This window comes from Adiantum capillus-veneris, chromosome 28, assembly GCF_014529385.1.
Source record: "Adiantum capillus-veneris isolate H3 chromosome 28, ASM1452938v2, whole genome shotgun sequence".
In the NCBI taxonomy this organism is placed as follows: Eukaryota; Viridiplantae; Streptophyta; class Polypodiopsida; order Polypodiales; family Pteridaceae; genus Adiantum; species Adiantum capillus-veneris.
Genome location: NC_140958.1, coordinates 60,058,053 through 60,082,305, shown reverse-complemented (window position 1 = coordinate 60,082,305; position 24,253 = coordinate 60,058,053). Strand labels below are relative to the sequence as shown.

The following is a 24,253-nucleotide window of genomic DNA, read 5'->3' as shown; positions in this document are numbered from 1 at the left end:
TCTAGATGCAATCATCTACGCTTGCATCTTGAAGGCATGTGGCACTACGCAAGACATTGATATGGTCAAAACAATTCATGCTAATATTGTTAGTCAAGGGATGTTGAATAAATTCATCGCGCTTGGCAATGCCTTGGCCGACATGCATGCCAAATGTGGTGTATTTCAAAAAGCATAGAGAGTGCGTAAGGAGATTCCAAACCGGGACCTCATCACTTGGAGTGCTAGGCTTGATGTTTCTCTTAGAGACATTCTCGATCCGTTGAACTCTAGGTCATACATATACACACAGAAACAAAAAAAACAAAGAACGATAGACACTGATTTCCACCTTGGGCTCTTGAATAACATAGTAAATCGATGAAAAGATGTTCATGGTATAGCCACCTCATCTACAATTTATGTTGAGAAGTTTTTCTTGCAGACCCAAAGCATTGCATCAGCTACATGTGGCATTTGAAGGATCAAATCTTCTACCTCTCTCAAATCTCCTCTAGGACCTAAAAAGTTGACCATGCAGACATAGTGCTCCATTAAGGTAATATTCCAAAGTCGCTTGTCAATATAGCCGTAAAGAACATACCACTCAAATTTACATCATTACAAGCAAATAAATTATAAAAAATGAAGTTTCATTGGACCTTATGTTCTTGAACTTCATGAGTCCAAAGTATCACAATGCGGCATAACCATCTCCATGTTGTGCAAACCCAACTATCATCACAGACCAAGGTATCCTATTGTGGTTTGGGAATCAATAGAACAAATGGTGAACTTTGATTAAGTTTCCACAAGTTGAGTACGTATCTAGCAACCAAAAACTGATCATTTTGACCATATTGAACCATTGCTTGACAGCTTTGAGATGGACACGTTTTCCTGCTTCCTAATACGTCATGCTATAGCAGCATGCTTGGAGTACGTGATGCACTATAACCATCAGCATGCTATACAAACTCAGCTATCATAAGATTTGATTAGTTTTCTGCAAGTTACATGCATATCTAGCAACTCTCTATCGCAAAACCCTCTGGATGTTTCATGTAAACATCCACTTCAAGATCCCCACAAAGAAACGTTGTCTTCACATCCATTTGGATCAATTTCAAGTCCTCGATGGCTACTAGACCAAGCGTAAGACGCAGTGTACTCATCTTGACCATTGGAGAAAAGATTTCATTGAAATCCACGCCTTTCATTTGCTTGAACCCTTTAGCAACCAATCTAGCTTTATACTTAGGTTCGGGATCATATGTGATGTACTTCTTCTTATACACCCATTTGCATGGCAATGCAAGTTTACCCGCTGGTAACTCTGTCAAGTCCCAAGTTTCATTGGCTAAAATTGAGTTATACTCAGATTGCATAGCCTCTTCCCACTTCACGCTATCGTCCATTTGAATGGCCTCTTCTTAGCAAGTGGGTTCACTGCAATCAGTGGCTAGCAAGTAGTCTAATCTTGGCTCAAAACGCTCAGGTGCACGAGATGTACGGGTAGATCTCCAAAGTGCCTGACTGTTGGATTCCGCTCTCTCTGGAGCAACATGTGTGTCTGTACTAGTGGATGGTGCATCACTAGCACGTCCAATATTCTGTGTAACTGGCGGTGAGGAAACATCCTCAAACCGTACTCTGCGATACTCAATGTCTTTCATTGGATTTCTATGCATTTTAGATTCGTTGAATATCACTTGTGAGCTGCGTATAACCTTCTTAGGTTCCGGGTGCCAGAGACGATATCCCATCTCTCCGTCTACACCATATCCAATGAAGATGCACTTGTGTGATTTGGGGTCCATCTTTTGTCTAAGCGCTTTTGGCACATGTGAGAATGCCTCAGACCCGGGGGGGGGGGGGGGATGTAGCAACAAGATGGCGTAGCTAAACCCAATATGTGACCTGACTAATAATGATGCAATATCTTGGAAATCACACCATAGCTACCGTCACATTTTATGAGCTACTGATGCTACAAATGAGAGCATAGAGGGCCTACAAAATACACAAATAGCACACTACAGACAATAAAATCGGTAGACCTACATACCTGACGACTAGCACATACGCACAGTACACGATCTGAGAGAGATAGAGAAGAAAAGAGAGCAGGGCAGCACATGCAGGTGCACCTCCTAAAGCGGAGTGCTACACAAGCACGAAGAAAGAAGAGGTGAGAAAGTGTTACGGTAAGCTCAACTTGTCGCACCATATGGGAAAGCTCTCTAGACACCTAGAAAAAATAAATGATGAGATGGTCCAATAGCAAGAGGGTGCAACCTCTCTAGCCAATGATTGTAAAGCACTAAGCTTATATTAGAGGTTATTCTCTAATCAATCAATTGCACTTTGAGCATTATCATTGTGTCCATACTCTCTCTCTCTCTATGCTCTTGCTCTTGGTATAACCTAGCCCTAATCTCCATCTCTCTAGCACTAACCCTAACACCATGGTAAAGCTAAGGCTTCATCCACCATAGCCTAATGCTAAGCCATTGGTGATTAGGGAACATGTTGCCGCGCTTCCCTACCGAAAGGAGAAGAAAGACACACGGCACTAGGTGCAATCTCCCCCTCATGCAAGAGTGAACATTTTCCTCTTACACATATTTATTTATAAAATTCTTGAATCCTCAACGTGATTACAAATTGTACACCCGAACATAAAGTGACCATAGCTCATAAAGAGCTCTTTCGTGACACACTATCAATAAGCATGCTATTCTTTTGCAATTTTTCTTGATCGCTTATGCTTTTGCGCACCTGTCAGCTATAAGAAAAAAATATTTTGCATACCTCTCTGTTAGAAAAGAAATTTTCCTTAGTTGCTAAGTTAAGAGTCTGCAAATCATACTTGCCAGAAACAAAGGTTGAAATTACTCTACTTTAGGAGGTGCACTGACATATGCTCTACTGCTCTCTTTCCTTCTCTATCTCTCTCAAATCGTGTACTGTTCTCGATTGTGCGTGTGTCCAATTCGCTAGGTATGTCATAATAATCAATATCTAATTCTCCTAAATGATTTTCTCATATTAAACTGATCATTTAATGTGGGGAAGTGCCAAGGGAGAAAAAGCTAGAATATTGGTTAAGTTAGCAGACCGGCCACAGTAGGGATCCAAAGGAGGGAAAATAGGGATCCAAAGGGGGGGCCATCTACAAAAGAGCCATGTGAAACAACGGGCTAAAAAGACCCTAAGGTTCAGCCCATTAAGACTTCCAAAATGCTAAGGTTCCAAAATTCAAAGGTTGTGTCCAAAGGTCAACCTTAGGGAAAATTGGATGCTTAGTGTGTGCCCAAAAAGTCTTTCTAAATCCCTACATGGGAGGGGGCGAGCCCCAAAGCTAGGGGATGAGAGAGAAAGCCACACACACACACACACAGGCTCCCTTTACACAAAGGGAATGAGGGACACATGTCAGCTCCCTAGGCCAGATGCCCACAAACTATGTCCAATTCCTATTGGAAGACCCTTGAAGTGGACCAATGAGAATTAAGCTAGAGTAAATCTAGTTTAATTAATTTAAAAACATTTAATAAAAGAAACCAATAAGAATTAAGTGTCCTAGAAGACTATTGGGTAGTCTCCCAAGGGGTCCAATGAGCATTCAGGAGCCCCATGGCTTGCCTGATTCCTATTGGCCAGGAGGCAAAGGGGTCCAATGAGAGTTTAGTTTAATTATTTAATTATCTAAAGCTCTCACAAAAGGGGAAAGGGGGACACATGTCAGAAGGCTATCACTTATGCTGCTTAATCCCTATTGGCTTGACCTGGGGAGGTCCAATGAGGCAAAAGCCAGACTAACTTAGCAGCTAGGGCTCGCCCAAGAGAGAGAGGGGGCTGATTTTTGCTTGGCATTCACTCTCACACTCTCACACTTGACCATGTGTGAAGGGAAAATACTCTATCTCCTCCCAAGCTTTAATGGAGAGCTCATCACCTACTCCAAGCTTGTGAGATAGAAGCCTACATCAACACTCTCTTGGCATGTGGATGCAAATCCAACCAAGAGCCAAGCTTCAATGCATGCTCATCTTCTCTACCAAGCTAATTACTAAGCTAAGCTATGCTAATATGAGTGATTATGTGAGGAGATGTACTTCTTTCTCGTAAGATACTTCTTTTTCCTCTCAATCTACTCTCATACCCTGCTAGCTCTCACCATCTTCGAAGGTGTGTGAGGTCTTGGGTCTGAGAACGGGGATAATTCAAGTTGTGTTTGATTAAGTGTTTTGCTTGGTGTATGAAGCTTCCATCTTCATTGCACTAGCTAGTCTTGAAGGAACACAAAGAATTGTATTGTACAATGTCTCTCTTGATGGGAGAAACCATAATACAAAGCCTTTTGGAGGGGGGACCGGCTCCATGCAAATCCGGTCCTCAACTGTTGTCAATAGCTTAATTGCTCTCTCTTTTGAAAGTATTGTCGATGCTATCTAACTAGGTGTTATGCTTTTTGTTGCTCTCTCCACCCAAGCAACTCTTGTAATTCTCATTAAGAATCTATTCTAATGAAATGCCCACTATGTTCATGCTAATTTCCGCTACAAATAAGATTTTAGGCCATTAAATGTTACATTGGTATCAGAGCTCGAGGTTTCTCTTTTCTTGCTCAAGAAGGGAGGTCCTCAAGCTAGCTACAAATGGTTGGTATTATTAATTGCCTGTGAGTAAGTAGAATAGGGATTTTTCAGCCTTTCAGTGCGCCTGCCTTTGTGCAGTTAACGGGGCATCACCGTCGAGAGCTATGGTCTTAATAATGGAGTCCTACGGGGCTTGCCTACGGCTTAACCACTATTGAGCTATTAGAAGCTTGACAGGAGCCGGTGCTGTTTTGGTGTCGAAAGACCCTCTCTTCTATTCCTTGCAATTAATGGTATTCGAGCCGCGGGTACAGTAGCTTGAGTGCTTTTTCTAAAGGGGTAAAGAGGAGTAGCAACTAGGGCTTGAAGTGCCAAAGTACACCTAAAAAGTTTACACCTAAAAGTTGTTAGAATGGCTGACAATATTAAAGAGAGTGAAATTAATGTTGATAACTTTGATTTTGCTCATGAGCAAGCTACTAATGATGCTTCAATGCTTGTTAATTATCTTGTTTCTAGGCTTCAACAAGCCATGGGCAATCCATCTCTCCAAAGTGAAGTGCAACGGCAGCTCCGTGCTCACGGGATTCTCCAAGCTCATCACCATGACGAGAGAACACCTAGGAAGCCTCCTTGTGAGACTACCAAAAGAGGTCTCTCTCCGATTCGGGAAGAAGAAGAGAATCCATATGAAGGGCTCAAGAACTTACTTCTTGATGATGCATCTCCTTCCCAAAGGAGAACTCAAGAGCCTCCACCGAAGGAACGAGAAAAAAGCGAGTCTCCCGCCACCTCGGCGGAGATGGCTCCACGAAGACGGCGGGCTAAACGCTCTCCATCACCACCAAAGCGGAGAAGACCATCACACTCTTCTCCACGCCATAATTCAAAGAGGGATGATAAAAAGCAAGAGAAGAAAAAGGCGAGAAAGAGGACACCCTCTTCTCCATCTTCTTCATCCTCTTCCTCTTATGAAAGCTATGGTGAAGACGACAAAGATCAAGACAAGAAAAAGGCGAGAAAGAGGTCACCCTCTTCTCCACCTTCTTCAAATTCTTCATCTTCTGAAGAAAGTGATGGTGCAACTTTTGAACCATCAAAAAGAAGAGGCCATAGGAAATCCTATGCCGCATGGAAGAGGTCGTCCAAGCTGAAGAAATTCAAAGAGGGAGGGAAGAGCATCTCTTTCCTTACCTATGATGGCACCTTCGGTGCTACAGACAAAGTTTTGGCCTTTATCCAGCAATTCGATGCGGCGTTTGGAGATGAGGGCTTCACGGAGTCCTCTAAGCTACGCCATGTAGCTATGCACTTTCAAAAGTCCGCCAGACAATGGTGGTCTAGCCTACGAGCCAACGGTGAAGCTCCACGAACATGGAAGGCTTTAAGAGCTTCCATTATGAAGCAGTTTTTGGCCACCGATGCCAAAGACAAAGTACTCACCGAATGGCGAAGCTTAAAGCTCTCTCCCAATGAATCCATCCACAAATATGTAGACAAGTTTTGGGACCTACAACTCAAAGCCACTGTCTGCAAAAAGTTGGATTTTGGAGAGCAAAAGCAACAATTTTGTGCGGGCTTAACCGAAGAAATGGCGGAGTATGTCAACTCCCAAAGGCCACGTACCATATCGGCAGTAATACACCATACTATGGTGGCCTCGCGAATCAATTTCCAAACGGGGGGTAAAAGAAATAATAAGCCCGCGGAAAACAAAGGTTCCAATGAGCCTAAAGGGAAGGACAATGTCCAAAAGTCTCCTAAGGGCAATTCCAACAAAGCTAAAGAGAAGGGAGTTTACAAAGGAAAGAATAAACTCTCTCCTGAAGAGCTTGAGCGTTATCGTAAAGATAACCGGTGTTTCAAGTGCGGCGAACAAGGGCATGCGTACCGCGCTTGTTCCCAAAAGAACAACCGCCAAGATCCTCCTAGAGCTTCTTTGGTTGAAATCCAAGAGGAGGAGATTCACCAAACTCACCACAAAGGATCTCCTCTATGCCATGCTTGGGGAAAGGTAAGAGAACATGATGCTTTTATTCTCTTTGACCCTGGTTCTACTCACAATTTCATATCTATGGAGTTAGCCACCAAGCTAGGCATACAATCCTACGAGATGGGAGATATCCTACCCGCAGACAGTGCCTTCAAGGGGCAAGAAGCTTCAGTCACTCCCTTAATCGGGAAATTGAGGCTTCATGTCCAAGGCTATGTGGACAAAGAGGATTTCTTTATCTCTCCTCTCAAGCATGAGGATGTAATCCTAGGGGCACCATGGTTTGACCGTCTGGCTGCCCATGTTAAATTTCCTGAAAGGAGAATCTCCTTTAAGTTCAGGGAAAAGGACATGTATATAGATGCTAGGGAGATGGGTAACACCATCCCCATTGTACATACACCAGCTTTCAACAAGTCAATAAAGAGCTCTATTTCCGTGTACATGATTTTTGTTAAAGATTCTCAAAATGAACCTAATGCTTTAGCAAAAGAAAATAAAAGCAACCAAAAGGAATTAGAGTTATCCAATTTTCTCAAGGGGTTTCAAGATGTCTTTATTGACGACATCCCTTCTGAGCTACCTCCTAAACGAGGTAATGACGACCATGCAATTGAACTTCTTCCAGGAAGTTCACCGCCTAACAAACCTCCTTATAGAGTTTCTCAAGCTCAACAAGAGGAGATTATGCGGCAAGTGCATGAGTTAATTGAGAAGGGCATGGTTAGGCCTAGCTCATCTCCAGTTTGCTCACCTGTGCTATTAGTGCAAAAGAAAGACGGCACATATCGTATGTGTGTCGACTATAGAGCACTAAATAGGATCACTATCAAGAATAGGTTTCCCGTTCCACGGGTAGAAGACCTATTTGATAAGCTACAAGGATCGACCTACTTCAGTAGGATTGACCTAAAAAGTGGCTATCATCAAATAAGGATAGTTGATCAAGACATTGTAAAGACCGCATTTCGTACTACATTTGGTCTTTACGAATACATTGTCATGCCTTTTGGCTTGACTAATGCACCAGCCACATTTAACCGCTTGATGGAGAAGCTGTTCAGACCTCATCGAACCTTCACTGGAGTGTTCTTTGATGATATTATCATCTACTCTAATTCATTAGAGGAACACAAGCAACACCTCCAGGTAATATTTCAAGTTTTAAGAGAGAATAACTTTATGTTAATCGAAAGAAAAGTGAATTTTTCTTGCAAGAGATTCAATATTTAGGTCACATTATCTCTCAAGATGGAATCCAAATGGATCCATCCAAGTTAGAGGTAATAAAAGGATGGCCTAAACCAAGGAATCTTCATGAACTAAGAAGCTTTATAGGTATGTGTGCATACTATAGACGCTTCATAGAAAAGTTCTCACAAATTACGGGACCATTACATGACCTAACAAAGAAAAATGTTAGGTATACGTGGTCTGCTAAGGAGAACAATGCTTTCGAAAAGCTTAAAGAAAAGCTTATCTCTCAACCTGTGCTTACACTACCAGATCTCTCAAAACCATTTGAGGTCCAATGTGATGCTTGTGGTGATTGCCTTGGGGCTGTTTTGCTCCAAGAAGGGCACGCCATAGGCTATGAGAGTCGAAGGCTCGACCCTGATGAGCAAGCTCTAGGCATATACGAAAAAGAACTCCTTGCAGTTCTACATGCCTTAGACTCATGGAAGCACTATTTATTGGGGACTCCTTTCATTCTGAGAACGGATCACCAAAGTCTTAAGTACTTCATGACGCAGACCAAGCTCTCCGACAAACAAATGAGGTGGGCAAATTTCCTTTCGCAATTTCATTTTCATATTGCTCACATTGCTGGCAAGCATAATCAAGTAGCCGATGCACTCTCAAGACGACCGAGAGTGAATGCGGTTTCCATAGCAACTCACAATGATCTATCTTCAATGATAGATGAGTATGCTATTGATCCCGATTTTAGAGATGTGATTTCAGCCCTTGCATTAGGGAAGAAAGAAGAACCATTTACTTTACAAGATGGTTATCTTCTCTATGGCAATAGACTATGCGTTACTAACTCACTACGTGAGAAAGTAATGTATGAATCTCATGCTCCCCCATATGCGGGGCATAGAGGGATTCAGTCTACCCTAAAGGGAATTGAAACATATTTCTATTGGCCTACCATGAAAGTGAACATACATGAGTATGTTTCCAAATGTGTGGTATGTCAAAAGACAAAATTTGATAGAGGGAAGCAACTTGGATTGCTTCAACCCTTGCCAATCCCTAATTCACCGTGGGAGAGCATATCCATGGATTTTATCTTTGGATTGCCTAAGTCTATCCATGGGAATACGGGAATATGGACGATAGTAGACAGGTTCAGTAAACAAGCTCATTTTATACCTGTCAAAAAGACTATCAAAGCCCATCAAATGGCAACCCTCTTCATTTCACAAATTTTCAAGTACCATGGCTTGCCAATGTCCATAGTGTCGGATAGAGATCCTAGAATGACCAGTAATTTCTGGAAGGGTCTCTTTGAGAATTTAGGAACAAGGCTAAACTTCTCTTCGGCCTATCATCCACAAACTGATGGCCAAAGTGAAATAGCTAACCTAACTATTCTCGATCTACTAAAAGCCTATGTAACGGAAGTAGATCAAAGATCCCAATGGGAGAAGTACTTACCCTTAGTAGAGTATGCTTACAATAACACTGTACATACTTCTACAGGAAAAGCACCTTTCGAGGTAATTGAGGGAAGATCAAAAAGTCCCTTGCTACTTAAGGTGCATGGGAAGATCTTCGCTGCAGATGAGTATAGCCGAGACCTACAAGAATCTTTCCAAAAGATTAAGGATGCTATCTCTATCTCACAGCAAAGGCAAAAGGCTGCTGCCGACAAGCACAGAAGAGCCCAAGCCTTTAAAGAAAACGATTGGGTCTTGTTAAAGTTTCCCAAAGCTCGATTAAGGCACACGACGGGCAAGAATCCTACGGGCCACCAAAAGTACTATGCTAAACTAGCAAAAAGGTACTATGGTCCCTTCCAGATTCTTAGGCCAATCAATGAGATGGCCTATCAACTTAAGTTGCCCAATCATTGGCTCATACACAATGCTTTTCATGTGAGCCTCTTGAAGCCTTACAAAGGAGAGCCACCTCAAGAACCAACTATTGAAGACCCACCAGAGATCGAGGACCACGAGGAGGTGCTGCAGCCCGAGTCCATTCTCCGACATGAAGACAAGGTATTCAGAGGCGGTAAGACTATCCGACGATATCTTATTAAGTTTAAGAATTATCCTTTTGAAGATGCTAGATGGATGCAAGGCATACAATTAAAGGATAACCTAAACCTTGTCAATGCTTACAATGCTTCCCAAGAGTAAGCAAATGTACAAAATGTTAAAAATGAACAAAAATTTTTGTCTTATAAGACTCTCTTTTTCTTTATTTGTGCACAAAAATGAAGTAGTATGCATGCTTAGATCAAGTTTGCGGAGACGACGTCTCCCGAACACCAAGTAGAGCTTGTCACTCTACTATGGAAGACTGATAGGACTAATGTGCAGACATGCTTGCGGCAGCCTCAGGCTCTCAAGCGCCAAATGGACTAGTCATCCATTATGGAATGATGTCATAGGGTAACATAGGGATCCTCTACCCGCTAAGAAAAGGACTCATGCATATGCTTTATCTTCTCTACACCATAGTCGAGGACGACTATGATTTCAAGAGAGAGGTAATGTCATAATAATCAATATCTAATTCTCCTAAATGATTTTCTCATATTAAACTGATCATTTAATGTGGGGAAGTGCCAAGGGAGAAAAAGCTAGAATATTGGTTAAGTTAGCAGACCGGCCACAGTAGGGATCCAAAGGAGGGAAAATAGGGATCCAAAGGGGGGGCCATCTGCAAAAGAGCCATGTGAAACAACGGGCTAAAAAGACCCTAAGGTTCAGCCCATTAAGACTTCCAAAATGCTAAGGTTCCAAAATTCAAAGGTTGTGTCCAAAGGTCAACCTTAGGGAAAATTGGATGCTTAGTGTGTGCCCAAAAAGTCTTTCTAAATCCCTACATGGGAGGGGGCGAGCCCCAAAGCTAGGGGATGAGAGAGAAAGCCACACACACACACACACAGGCTCCCTTTACACAAAGGGAATGAGGGACACATGTCAGCTCCCTAGGCCAGATGCCCACAAACTATGTCCAATTCCTATTGGAAGACCCTTGAAGTGGACCAATGAGAATTAAGCTAGAGTAAATCTAGTTTAATTAATTTAAAAACATTTAATAAAAGAAACCAATAAGAATTAAGTGTCCTAGAAGACTATTGGGCAGTCTCCCAAGGGGTCCAATGAGCATTCAGGAGCCCCATGGCTTGCCTGATTCCTATTGGCCAGGAGGCAAAGGGGTCCAATGAGAGTTTAGTTTAATTATTTAATTATCTAAAGCTCTCACAAAAGGGGAAAGGGGGACACATGTCAGAAGGCTATCACTTATGCTGCTTAATCCCTATTGGCTTGACCTGGGGAGGTCCAATGAGGCAAAAGCCAGACTAACTTAGCAGCTAGGGCTCGCCCAAGAGAGAGAGGGGGCTGATTTTTGCTTGGCATTCACTCTCACACTCTCACACTTGACCATGTGTGAAGGGAAAATACTCTATCTCCTCCCAAGCTTTAATGGAGAGCTCATCACCTACTCCAAGCTTGTGAGATAGAAGCCTACATCAACACTCTCTTGGCATGTGGATGCAAATCCAACCAAGAGCCAAGCTTCAATGCATGCTCATCTTCTCTACCAAGCTAATTACTAAGCTAAGCTATGCTAATATGAGTGATTATGTGAGGAGATGTACTTCTTTCTCGTAAGATACTTCTTTTTCCTCTCAATCTACTCTCATACCCTGCTAGCTCTCACCATCTTCGAAGGTGTGTGAGGTCTTGGGTCTGAGAACGGGGATAATTCAAGTTGTGTTTGATTAAGTGTTTTGCTTGGTGTATGAAGCTTCCATCTTCATTGCACTAGCTAGTCTTGAAGGAACACAAAGAATTGTATTGTACAATGTCTCTCTTGATGGGAGAAACCATAATACAAAGCCTTTTGGAGGGGGGACCGGCTCCATGCAAATCCGGTCCTCAACTGTTGTCAATAGCTTAATTGCTCTCTCTTTTGAAAGTATTGTCGATGCTATCTAACTAGGTGTTATGCTTTTTGTTGCTCTCTCCACCCAAGCAACTCTTGTAATTCTCATTAAGAATCTATTCTAATGAAATGCCCACTATGTTCATGCTAATTTCCGCTACAAATAAGATTTTAGGCCATTAAATGTTACAAGGTATGTAGGTCTGTTGAGTGTATTGTTTGTAGCATGTTGTTTGTGTATTTTGCAAGCCCTCTATGCTCTCCTCTGTAGCAACTAACACGACAGATTTAGCTACTATCTACTTTTTGTCATCAACTATGAAAGCATTGACTTGCTTGAAGGACAATTCTTCCTTTGAAGACTCTAATGTTAGCAGATGAGCCTCAATGCTTATAAATACATGTCCTTTGGATTGGTATGGCAAATTTAGTGCATGGTTGTACGTCCATAGTAACTCTGTGGATTATAATATAAAAAGAAGTATCAAAAGGGGTGCTTGAATTAGGGGCCAATGCATCTCGGTAGAGAACTACGCTCTTACCATGTTTGTTTTGAATTTCCAAGGGTTAATAGTTTTCAAGTTCCTATGTGTGTTTACTATTGATTTATTGCCTCACCAATGGCTTGCCAGTTACACTAGAGAAAAGGTGCACATCATGCCACCTAGGCACCTGACTGGTGTATGTGAGCAAAACATTGTTATGTTACCAGCTAAGTGCGCTTTTGTATGGTCTATCATCTATGAGAATGCCATCTAAGGTGGTTGACTTCGTCAAGAGCAGAAGTGTAGAGTGGTGGGTGAGAGGCAATTTGTTGACAATCGGCAACCGCTTATGCTTGTCCCTTTTGAGGAATTCATGCCATCAGAGCACTTCTAGCAAAGTTGTTAATTACTCTAAGCTTCTCTAGGGCACTGCACAGTTGAGAAAGAGCACTATGCTCATTGCCACATATGTAGTTGACATGGGATCCCTCAAGGGGATCCAACATTGTTCCTCCCCCCCTAGTTTACCCCCAAGTCACCCGGAGTTCATAGGGGGAATCTAACGACCAAGACCACCCATGGTCAGTGGTCCTAGTCATGATCGTGGATCCCTCTCAAGGAGCCCCTTGTGCAAGATAGTAATTAGTGATCAAAAACAAAATTGAAAAACAACAAGAATAGCATACCCAAACTTATTATCTACGACTTTACACTTTTTCCGCCTTACATTCAAATAAAAAGTGGCCACTTCAACATGGGAGATGTTTTGTTTTGTCCACCATCTTTAAGGGAGATTTGCATGAAAAGGTTTTGTACAGTGTACAACAACCCACCTCGAAGGGTCATACATTGTTCGATTGTACGGTCATATGGGCTCATATACGGATTGCTTTTCTCTTTTTATTATTATAGGCCGTGTCTTGAGTCTTGGGCCCACTACCTAGGACATTTTTCAAGAGTCCCTAGGTGGTAAATTGCATATGTTTTTTTATGGTTTTAAGAGCTTTTAGAAAAAACACACACCATGCAATTACCGTATGACCCCACGATGACAACTATGAAGCATTGATTGAGGAAAAAGAAGGAAAAGTGCATTTCTTCCATGCTTATTTGTTTTGAGGGATGATTGTTCCAACAACCCACTTGCATACTTCTAATTGAGCTTTCTTTTAAATACTGAAGGAAAAGGGCAAGGTTCCGGAAATTTCTTTTTCCCATCCATACACAAATCCCTTTAATGCAGTTCTTAATAGGAAAATATGCAAAATAACTTGCATTTTTCCCATTTTTACACTATTTTATGCCAAATTCCTACCAAAATTTTCCCTTTTCCCTATTGTCTCAATTGGCTAGTTTCAACTTCCAACCGGCCCAAGGCTAAGCTGAGGCACACATTTCCCAAACACTGGCATTCAATCTCATGACCAAGAGAAACTTCGACATGATATTCTCGCTCATGTGCTTGTACGTGCTAGTTTGTCCTTTCTTTTTGCGTTTATAGATGCCTAATATAGACCTAATTAAATTAAAAGGTATTCCTAATGGCTCCAAAAGAAATAAAAGACTCTAATGGCTTGAAAACGCTAGAGAAAAGAAAAACACAAACATATAAGGTGCATTCGATCATCTCTATTTATATGCACACAAAAAGTCTTTTGACTTTACACGTCCATGGTCTTTTCATTTCCTAAACTCACCCTTCACTTATGCACTCCATATGTTTTGAAAGGATTTTTTATTTTCCGAGATTGGGGGGACCTAAATAGACCTTTTTCTTACAATTTTCTTTTGATTCCTGCACAAAAGCCGTTTGGGTTATTCTCACACTACAAAGGTATAAACATACACTCCAAAAGAAAAACACTGTCCTTGAATAGTGCACTCCAAATAGAGCAAGGATGATACATCAGACAAAATTTGAGTGAAGTTACTTGAAGACAACAAGATAAATAGACACCATCTTCAAGGTTAGGACTAATCCATGGAATGCTACATCCTTCGGTTGGGATTTGAATTCAAGCTCATATAATATACTGCATCCTTACATCAATGTATCTTACAACACATGCAGTTCACTTGATGCCGTAGCAACATAAGCAATGACCAAATATTTGCACATCATCAACAACAAGGCGCCTCTCTCTGCAAACGATGGCACTGCCTTTCCACCACCCCTTGAGATAATCATGGCCTTTTCACACGGGCTAAAAAACCTCCACATCTATACTACCTTTCTCTCGAAAGGCAGTGCCAACAAAGTGCTCTCAGTTGTAATATGGTTGAAATGGGAATTTCACTCAACTTGATTTCTGCCAAGTTGATTCATGGTAATTTGCCCCCTGGACCAATGCTCATTTCCACACAAAAAGTTAGGGCGCACCACTTTCGCTCTATCCACTGTCCACATGTCTGTTTCCCGACGGACATACACCCCTTCTACCATGCCATCATAATACGCACTATGTGTGCATACAAGCCGTTCAAATGCCTCCTTGGACAGAGGACAGTCTACCTGAAACTCTTGGATCATAAAAAGGCTAGTTGTCTCCAGTAAATTTCGAAGACGAGAAGAACTATAGAATTGCTCTTGTACAGTATCATACACGTCGAATGCTACAAAAAAATCTGGTAGTTTTGTGTAATGAATGCTGTGCTTAGCGAAAACCCATTCCCCAAACAGTACCAGCTGACCGGGCGGCAGCATATTGTTGCAAGTGAGAACATTCCAGAGATCTGTTTGATGATTTTGAAGCCAAAGATCCAACTTTTTAAACTGTGTATGCGATTTACTATTCGCATAATGCGACCGATTTTGAACTAGGAAAGCTCTTGTTTGAGCATCTAATGTAATACCTAGGTTGGCACCATCGATCTTTTCTTGCAAAACTATGTGGATGTTGGGATCCTTCATAGACAAGAAGCCACAAAGCTCCGTTTCATTCATGATCAGATCATCCCTGGTCGCACTTCCTAAATTAAACAAGTGCCATGTTCTCGGAAACTTGACAAAAACTTGCTCAACAGATTTGTCAGGTGGGTCATCACATTTCATCGGCTCAGAATATTTCCTCAATCTTGATAGGAGGTCACGTGCTGCGCGGATGCTCCGAACAGTTGCAATACAAGTAAACCCTTCTTCAAGCGTTGGCAGTACCAGACTCTTTGCCGTGGATCTAACAGGGATTGATGCCCGACCTTTGGGTATGGTAGGATGATCCACTCGGGCATCAGCTTGTTGAATGCACAAGTCAACAGAATAGTCGAAAAAGACGCAGAGAGCGTTCTTTGGTCTAAATGCAATCTCAAGAAGTTGTTTGCGGCTGTCAACACTGGGATTGCACTTGTCAACAGTAACTCGCTCATTCTTCCTCATAGCAAAAGCCAATCCTGCCTCACATGCACTCTTGGTTCCCATATCATCCTGTGAAATAATAGTAAACCCCAAGGCATCCTTCATATGCCGTGAAAATGAACTCTTCCCGGAGCCTTGAAGCCCACACAAAATAACAAGTCTAACAGATTTATCCAATTTGCCGCTTATCGTCAGGCCCAAATTAGGCTCTTCAATTGAGCTATGCAGCTCTTGTCGAGCCTTTCGCTTCCAAAGGCTTCCTATGTAGGCTTCTGTGAAATGTTCCTGTTCTTCAGTCTCGATGCTTCTGGGCCTGAAGTGGCGAATTATTGAGATAACCTCACTGGCATTATAAACAGGAAATTCCTGCCTAGCCTGAGTAAAACCACAGGCCGCCAGGTAGCAGGCAATGAACGTACCTGCTCTGCCTTTACCACCACCACAATGAACTAGTGTTCTGTGGCCTGCACTCACAATATCTATGAATTGGTCCACCTGGTCCTTCATTGGTGCTTTGTAATTTGGCACCGGCAAGAAAATGTTCTCTATAGGCAAACCTTCAAACCACTCAGAGGGCAAAGGCTCCTCCTCGGTCAAGGTGACAACTCTGCCGAATGACAAAGGTGCAGAAGCAAGGGTCTTGATGTCTTGGGCATTTCTCGGTGTCGACATCACTGCCAATCGAAATGGCAGCACCCATTGGAAGAATCTTGGCAGCTTTGTAAAGGAAAGCTTTCCTTGAGGGTCACTTGCATTCATTGGGCACACCATGCGCGCTCGAGAATCCAACTGCAATTGTGGTGTATACCCTTCAGAGAGACTAATGGACATTGGCTCTGCAAGTAGAAGTTCCTTTACAAATACGGAGGGAATGTTTGCATCCTTGAATGCACTAACCTCTTCTTCCGTGCAAACAAGACCCCATTCTGTGTACGTGGCGACCTTCTCAAGGAGAGCATCAAAGGAAGAGATTACCTGCAAGGTAATAGGCTGTGTTCGCATTCGCCGCTTTGCCAACAAGAGATACACCATGGAGCTCTTGTATTGTGTGGATCTGTGAGAGCCATGCTTGTAGAAGTACCATCCCAGTTTAAGGAAGGGGGCACACCAGTCTGGATGCTCTAGGGCTGTTTGAAGCATGAAGTCGCGATCAGAAGGTGCGCAAAGAGCATCGAAAATACGTTCTGAGGGCTGCTGAGAATAGAGAGAAATCAACAGATCGTCTGACCTGGGACGTGCCTGTAAAAGCCAATGAAGGTCTGTGTCAGCGCTGGCACTGAGCTCACCAACATCCATGACAGACAATAGACCTGTTCGCAACGCAATTCTTGGTCGCCACTCTCTCTCTCTCGCTCACACAGCTCAAAATTCCCAAGACAATTTGACAAATGGTGGGTGGCAGATTATGTCAAACCTAGGCTAGATACAACCTGGGGAGCAAGCTAGGTTCAGACTGCCCGGAACTCGCATAACGTCCGTTGGCACAAATGAGGGTCCATTCAGACTGCCGAGATCGCAAGGGGAACTTTTTCCACCGGGAGGCTGGAAGGTATCCGTGGATTGAGGCTGAACAGTGTGTAGTTCACACAGCCTCTACGCCTTGCACTCAATGTTTGGGAAAAGTGTGCCTCAGCTTAGCCTTGAGCCGGTTGCAAAATCAAAGTAGCCAGTTGAGGGGAGGGCAGGAAGGAGAAAATTCCGCTTAAAATACATGAAAAATAGTGTAATTTTGCAAAAATACTGGCTAGTATTTTAAAATTTCCGGTTCAGATTTGTCTTGGAGGGATTGTTGTATGTTTGTGAAAATGATTTTTCCCGAACACTGCTTGCACTGCAGGCGCTACCTTTCCATCTCTCATGTCAAAACTGTAGGCACCTTGATTGGCTGCTGTTCACCTTTCTTCCCATGGGCGGCTTGAGCAGGTCGGAACACTTTCTCTCATAGTTGTTCGCGAGTCAACTTAGCTATCCCTCCTCGGACGAGATGAAGGTCCGTGCAGCACGGATTGCGGAGAGGCGTCGAACCTTTGTTCCCACAGCTGTGCAGCCAATGGCGATAACCATGTAGACTTCGGCGCCTCGTTGCTTCTACACTTGCAGATTTTGGTTTTGTAAATAGTTGTCCAGTGTGAATCGTGTTGTGCTCAAAAAGGCAAGGATTATGTGTGCGCGTTGCGACAGTTTGAACACACCCTAAATAGGGCAGCAATTTATTGTTTTCTCTTCTGAAACCTCGAAAACCCAGGCAGAAGAACTTGTAAGCAAAGAAATTTGTTGTTTTTAAAATAGCCAAATTGACTTCTTCTGAAGTGGGCAACTGCGAAGGGAGTTCTAGAAACTCTCTCTCTCTCTCTCTCTCTCTCTCTCTCTCTCACACACACACACACACACACACACACACACGCACACACACATGCACGTGCGTGCATACACACACACACACACACACACACTACCTCCATGCATCCAAACTTCAAAGACGCGTGCCGCATCCCCAACCCCCCTTCTCTCCGCAATTGTAGGGAGCGCATGTCGGAGGGCTGAGTGCTCTCTCTCTCTCTCTCCGCAATTGTAGGGAGCGCATGTCGGAGGGCTGAGTGCTCTCTCTCTCTCTCTCTCTCTCTCTCTCTCTCTCTCTCTCTCTCTCTCTATGTGTGTGTGTGTGAACGCAAGCAAGCTGTGGCCATGTCTCATTTGCGCCCATAGGTGCTGGTTCACGTGGCTTCTCTCTTATGCCCGTCTGCTAATTGTCGTCATGCTCTCGTCGTCTTGTCGATAATGCTGGCATTGTGCTGCCCGTGTTCATCGACACGACAGGGAATCACGGAGCAACGACCTTTGGAAATGCCACATTAGTGGCATTTCTTAAAGGTCAACTATGACACTCAACTCTAAACCTATCGTCTCCTAAATAAACACACACACACCTAGTGGTAGAGTAATTCTTACTTATCACATATCTTCAGCCTTTCTACACATATTCTACTACTTCTTTGTTTGCAATCTGATGCTTTGCAGTAGCTAATTTTACACTATGACATGCGGGTGTGGGTGTGGGTGTGTGCAAACCACCCCACACACACACACACACACACACACACACACACCCCTATATCTCTACACTTATTCTACTTGTTGTAGAGATTCCCCAAAGGGTGGGATAATGCTTAGTAGAATTGGGACACACCATGAGACTCCACCGTCCCCTCTAATTATCCATGGGTTGTTGTTGTGAATTATGAATGGTCATTTCCACAAGGCTATTATTGAGCATGTTTTGGGAGAACTATAGAAAGATGAGGCCTCCAAGCTTCTACTTCTCACCCAACTTGGTCTCCCTGCATGGTTTAGAGTCTATGCCCTCACAAGGGAAAATCTGGCCATGGCTACTCTAATGATAAAGGAGATTGTTGTCAACCTTTGTAGCATTCAAAACAATGATGCCAAAGAGCAACGTGAATGTAGGGATATGCTCCCATCAAATCATGAGGAAGTTCATGGAGTGCCATGGTAAGAAGCTACAGATCTACCCACTCATGAGACAAAGAAAGCAATTTATGCTATAAGGAGCACACCCCCCCTCCCCCGCCCCACCCCCGCTCACGCGCGCAATAAAATAAAATTCATTGCAAACATGCTCATCCCTAGAGATCTAGATGAAGAGGAAACTCATATTCTCAACCAAAGCTTATCATTTGCTTCTCCTCCTCTAAGAATTGCAAGAAGTCATTGAAAACTTACACTCGTCCCTTTATACCCAATCACTTACTAGAGCTCTCCCTAGGTGATGCCATCCAAGTGTGGTCACTTGGAAACTTTGCACTACTAGCATCGTTGAATGAGAGCCTGCTCATATCATTTATCGATGACAATGATACATATGTGGTAAAGATTGGGCAGCCTTATAGCAAATAGCCAATTCAAACAATGCTAACATCTTGGAATCCTACACCATTGCATGCCCTTTCACTATGTGCTACGTCAAAGACTCAAAGGCGTAATGCGAATTTTGGCTACCTTCTAGGGGAGAAAGGGGTCACTCCACCACGGAGGAGGGACTCCAAGTATACAATGTAGATATTGAATGTGCATGTAATAAATATTGATATTTTGTTATTTCCTACAGCTGCCAAGTGGAAAAAGCAGGACCGAGCTATAGGCTATGCGAAAGTACATCACATTAAAGTATATTTTATTATTCAAGTGCTCTTTATGAGCTATGGCTATTTATGTCCGGCCCGCCAATGTGTATTCACTATGAGCATTCAAGAAATCTATAAATAAATACGTGCAAGAGGAAAATGCTCACTCTTGCACGGGGGGAGATTGCACCTACTGCTTGTGTCTTTCTTCTCTCCTCTCCTCTCTTCTCTCTCGCCGTGCCGGTGTAGTACACTGCTTTAGGAGGTCCATCTGCACATGCTTTCTTACTCTCTTGTGCTCTCTATCTCTCTTAAAACGTGTGCAGTCTTGATTATGTGCTATGGGATTTGCCAAGTATGCCAATTTGTCTGTTTTATGAATTGTAGCACGTTATGTTTGGTATTTTGCGGGGTCACCTTGTCCCTCTGGTTGTAGCAGTGGTATGAGATCTCATGTCATAAAATCTAATATCTAACCAACCCAAATGATCTTCTCATATTAAACTGATCATTTAATGTGGGGGAATAAACGAAAACAAGGGTTAGAATATAGACATGTGCTTATGGATCTGTCTCAACACGAGGCCAAGGTTAAAGGGGTCCAAATGAGAGATGGTTTTTAAAAGAGCAATGATACCTAATGGGTTAGCTTCATTAAAGACCTCTAAAAGTTAGTGTTAAAAAGTCCTTTGACCTTAGGCAAGCTAGGACTGACCTTGAGGTGGGAATCCCATCCAAGAATGAGGTGCTTGTCGTGCTTGCTAACTAAGGTGCTTAAGGTATTTGTGGGAACCTTGCCCAAGCTTGAGGTGCTTCTCATGCTTAAATAACTAAGGTTCTTGAAGTGTTCAATTCAAACATGATCTCTCAAGAGGCATAAACGATTTTCATGCTTAAATGATTAAGGTGATTGAAGTGTTCAATTAAAACATGATATCGTAAGAAACATAAAAGACACATGTCAAGATCCTCCCAATTTGGCCCTCATGATGTGCTTGAATCCTATTGCATAGGCTTTAAAGGGGTCTAATGAGAATTTGGATGCATAAAATAAATAATTAAGTTCTTTCTTTCAAAGAGGAAAAAGAGGACACATGTCCAAATGATATAAATAAATAATACGAGAGAGAGAGAGAGAGAGAGAGAGAGAGAGAGAGAGAGAGAGAGAGAGAGGTGGACCAAGCATGAGAGGGGGTATACTCTCCCACACACACACACTCTCTCATTGTGTGAAGTGCAAAGTGCAAGAGCTCCATCTCCTTCTCCAAGCTTGTTGAGAAGTTGAGAGCATACACCAACACTCGTGGCTATGGAATGTAAATCCAACCAAGAGCCATGCTTCAATGCTTAAGCTTGCCATCTTCTTCATCTTCATTACTATGCTATTATGCTATGCTAAGCAAGAAGAGTGATGATAAGTGAGGAACTATTTCTTTCTCCTATGAATGATTCTTCTTCATCTTCCCTACCCTCATTCCCCTCTCTCCACCTTCGAAGGTGTTTGAGGCCTTGGGATTGAGTGCAACATTTAATGGCCTAGCAACTTGTGTGTAGCGAAAAATAGCATGAACATAGTGAGCATTTCATTAGAATAGATTCCTAATGAGAATAACAAGAGTACTTGGGTGGAGAGAGCAACAAAAAGTATAACACCTAGTTAGATAGCATGAACAATACTTCAAAAGAGAGAGAAATTAAGCAATTGACAATAGTTGAGGACCGGATTTGCATGGAGCCGGTTCCCCCTTCAATGTTGGGGTATAAAGCCCAATGTGGTCGCCCAGGTAAGTGGACGGGCCGCCAGGTATGTACACATATTCTTTTGTAAAAACCTAATAAGAACTCACTATGCTCTACACATTATAGTAGAGCGAGTTCACCATATCGTCGTGCTCTTCTTCTCGCACTCTCTCTCGCGTCGCACTTCCGCTCGTACTCCTTCAACTGGTATCAGAGCTCAGTCGAGGCTCGGGGCAGCACTGCAGGAGGCTAGAGTCACCAGCTCAGATTGGAGTGAAATTCGACAGGCGAAGACACGGCCCCAAATCCTGTGGGTGGGCCCGAAGGACTCGATGTTTTCAGAATTTCATTCTGAGGCATCTCGGCCACCGTTCGGCTTCGACAAAGGTCTGCGCAGGCCATTTTCGACTACGTGGTCTCGACGGGTGCAGATCCGACTCTGCAAATTTGGGGTTTTTCGGCCTACGACTGCAGGTACTGAGGATATCGACACTCCCAGAGTGTTGATTTGTGGCTGTCTACACATCGAAGGACGGCTCACAGTTCTTGGAGGCGTGTCACATACGACACAGGCGCATCTACACAAAGACTGTAGGCGACATCCATTAGTTCATCACGTAGCTTGTGCTTGCTGCTTGATATTCCAGATTTCATCCTGACATTGCAGGTACTTCCACATGGGATGTATTGTCAGAGATGATGTATGTTTGTTGAGGGTTTGCTGGCTGTGAGTCACGCAGCAAACAACCGCCACAGCGGTTACAGCATACAGTGGGAAATTTGTGGATGTATGACTTTGTGGGAAGTCTATGTACTGTCAGATTTACTGCAGCCTTTGTTGAGGGTCGAGTGAGGTTTTATTGAGCTGGGGGATTCTCGAATGTTGAGATCCTTTCGGTGATACAGGTCTTGGAGCGATCCCTCGAGCACCCTTAGATAGGCAGCTAGGATGTATTGACTGTGAGTTAGACAGTTGGGATTGCATCTTTGCTTTACTGCCGTTGAGGCATTGTCGCAGTTTATGCTTACAGGACAGTGACAGGACAGCCAGAGACAATACATGTGTAGGACAGGTTTACCCACAGCTTATAGTGTTAGAGAGACAGTGTTTTTTGAGTTGTTTTTTGGTTTGTTTTTTGAGTACACCAGAGCCATTTTACAAAGGAGACTCTGCCGAAATTTATGCAGAATCTGAAGCTTTCTTGGTTCATTTGACAGGTTGATATTGGTTCAGAGGTCAGTTTACAGGGGAAACTCTGCCGAATTTTTCCCAGGAAAGTAAACCACTGTGAAGCGTAGCTATGGCTGGATCACAGGACACTGCTCTTTACAATATCAAGAAGCTGGATGGAACCAATTTCCCATTGTGGAAGAAGCAGATTTGGCACGTGTTGGTACAAAAGAAGCAGATAAAACCTATAAAGCTCAAGGGGATAAAACCAGAAGATATGGACGAAGATGAATGGAGCGAAATGGATGAATTGGCACTTTCTACCATTATGCTGACTTTGGCAGAAAGCGTTTACTTCAATGTAGCAGACGAGATGTCGGCTTATCAAGCATGGTTAAAGCTGAGTGATCTTTATGAGAAGCAGAGTGCAGCTTCACAGGTATACTGGCTTAAGAAGCTTGTTGACTTGAAGATGAAAGAAGGGACACCTATGTCCAATCATCTGAATGAATTCAACACAATCTACAGTCAGTTGTCAGCTCAAGGTGTCAAGTTTGATGAACCTGTTAGAGCTATGTTCCTGTTAATCACATTGCCGGAAAGTTGGGACTCTTTTCGCACAGCTTTGAGTAATTCTGCACCTCCAGATGGTTTGAACATAGCAGGTGTAGAAGGAAGTCTGCTTACTGAAGAAACCAATAGAAAGACAATGGACAAAGGCAAAGGAACAGCCTTAGTTGTCAGGGGAAGGACCAAAGAAAAGTACAAAGGTGGAAAGAGGAATCAGTCTCGTAGCAAGTCCCACAGTGCTAAAGGCAAGAGTGACATAGAATGCTACCATTGTGGCAAGAAGGGTCACATGAAAAGAGACTGCAGAGAATGGAAAGCAGAAAAAGGCAAAGAGAAAGATGAAGACCATGGTGAGAAGAACAAGTCCTCAGTGAAGATTCAAGAAATAAATGTGACAAACACTGTTGCAGTGGATGACAATCTAGTGTCAGGAGACATCTACTTCTTGAAGAATACAATGGACTCAGCTCTTCTTACAGCATCTGATGGAAATGCACTGAGTGACTGGATTATAGACTTAGGGGCATCACTTCATGTGTCTCCAAACAAGGAGTGGTTTACCTCTTATGTGCCCACTAAAGATCATGTTCGGCTAGCCAATGGGAAGACATGTGAGATCTTAGGTGTTGGAGATGTTCAATTGAAGTTTCAGAATGGCTCTTCTTTCACGCTGAAGAATGTGAGACATGTTCCCGCAATTACAAAGAGCTTGATCCGCACAGGTTTACTTGATGATGCTGGCTACGTCACCACTTTTGGACAGAACATGTGGAAGATATCCAAGGGTTCTATGACAGTAGCACATGGAGTAACATCTGGAGGACTTTACATGATTTATGTATCAAATGTCTCTAAAAATGTAATCAATGTAACCAAGCAGCCGAACGTTTCTTTGTGGCATAGCCGGTTAGGAAATATGTCCAAGAAGGGAATGGAAATCTTGTCTCGTTCTGGTTATTTTCCTGGCTTTTCATTTAATGATTTTGAATTCTGTGAACATTGTCTGTATGGTAAGCAAACACAGCAGCCACATAAGCATAGAAGCAGTAGAAGAGATACACAGTTGGCACTTGTTCATAGTGATTTGTGT

The 24,253-nt window shown here is 42.9% G+C and overlaps 1 protein-coding gene across 2 annotated transcripts; it reads right to left on the bottom strand.

The window, feature by feature from the left end:
* Positions 1-14,021: 14,021 nt before the first annotated feature.
* On the bottom strand, positions 14,022-16,955 carry LOC147420522 (uncharacterized). 2 transcript variants are annotated; one of them, XM_086504207.1, is made up of 2 exons: positions 16,769-16,955; positions 14,022-16,667 (listed from the first exon to the last, which is right to left on the bottom strand). In XM_086504207.1, exons 1-2 carry the CDS (start codon positions 16,830-16,832, stop codon positions 14,482-14,484), a joined length of 2,250 nt encoding a protein of 749 aa, XP_086360333.1. In that variant the 5' UTR covers positions 16,833-16,955; the 3' UTR covers positions 14,022-14,481. The 2 variants fall into 2 exon arrangements, with proteins under 2 accessions (XP_086360333.1, XP_086360332.1); XM_086504206.1 differs by having other exon boundaries at positions 14,022-16,954.
* Between the last annotated feature and the right edge of the window lie 7,298 nt (positions 16,956-24,253).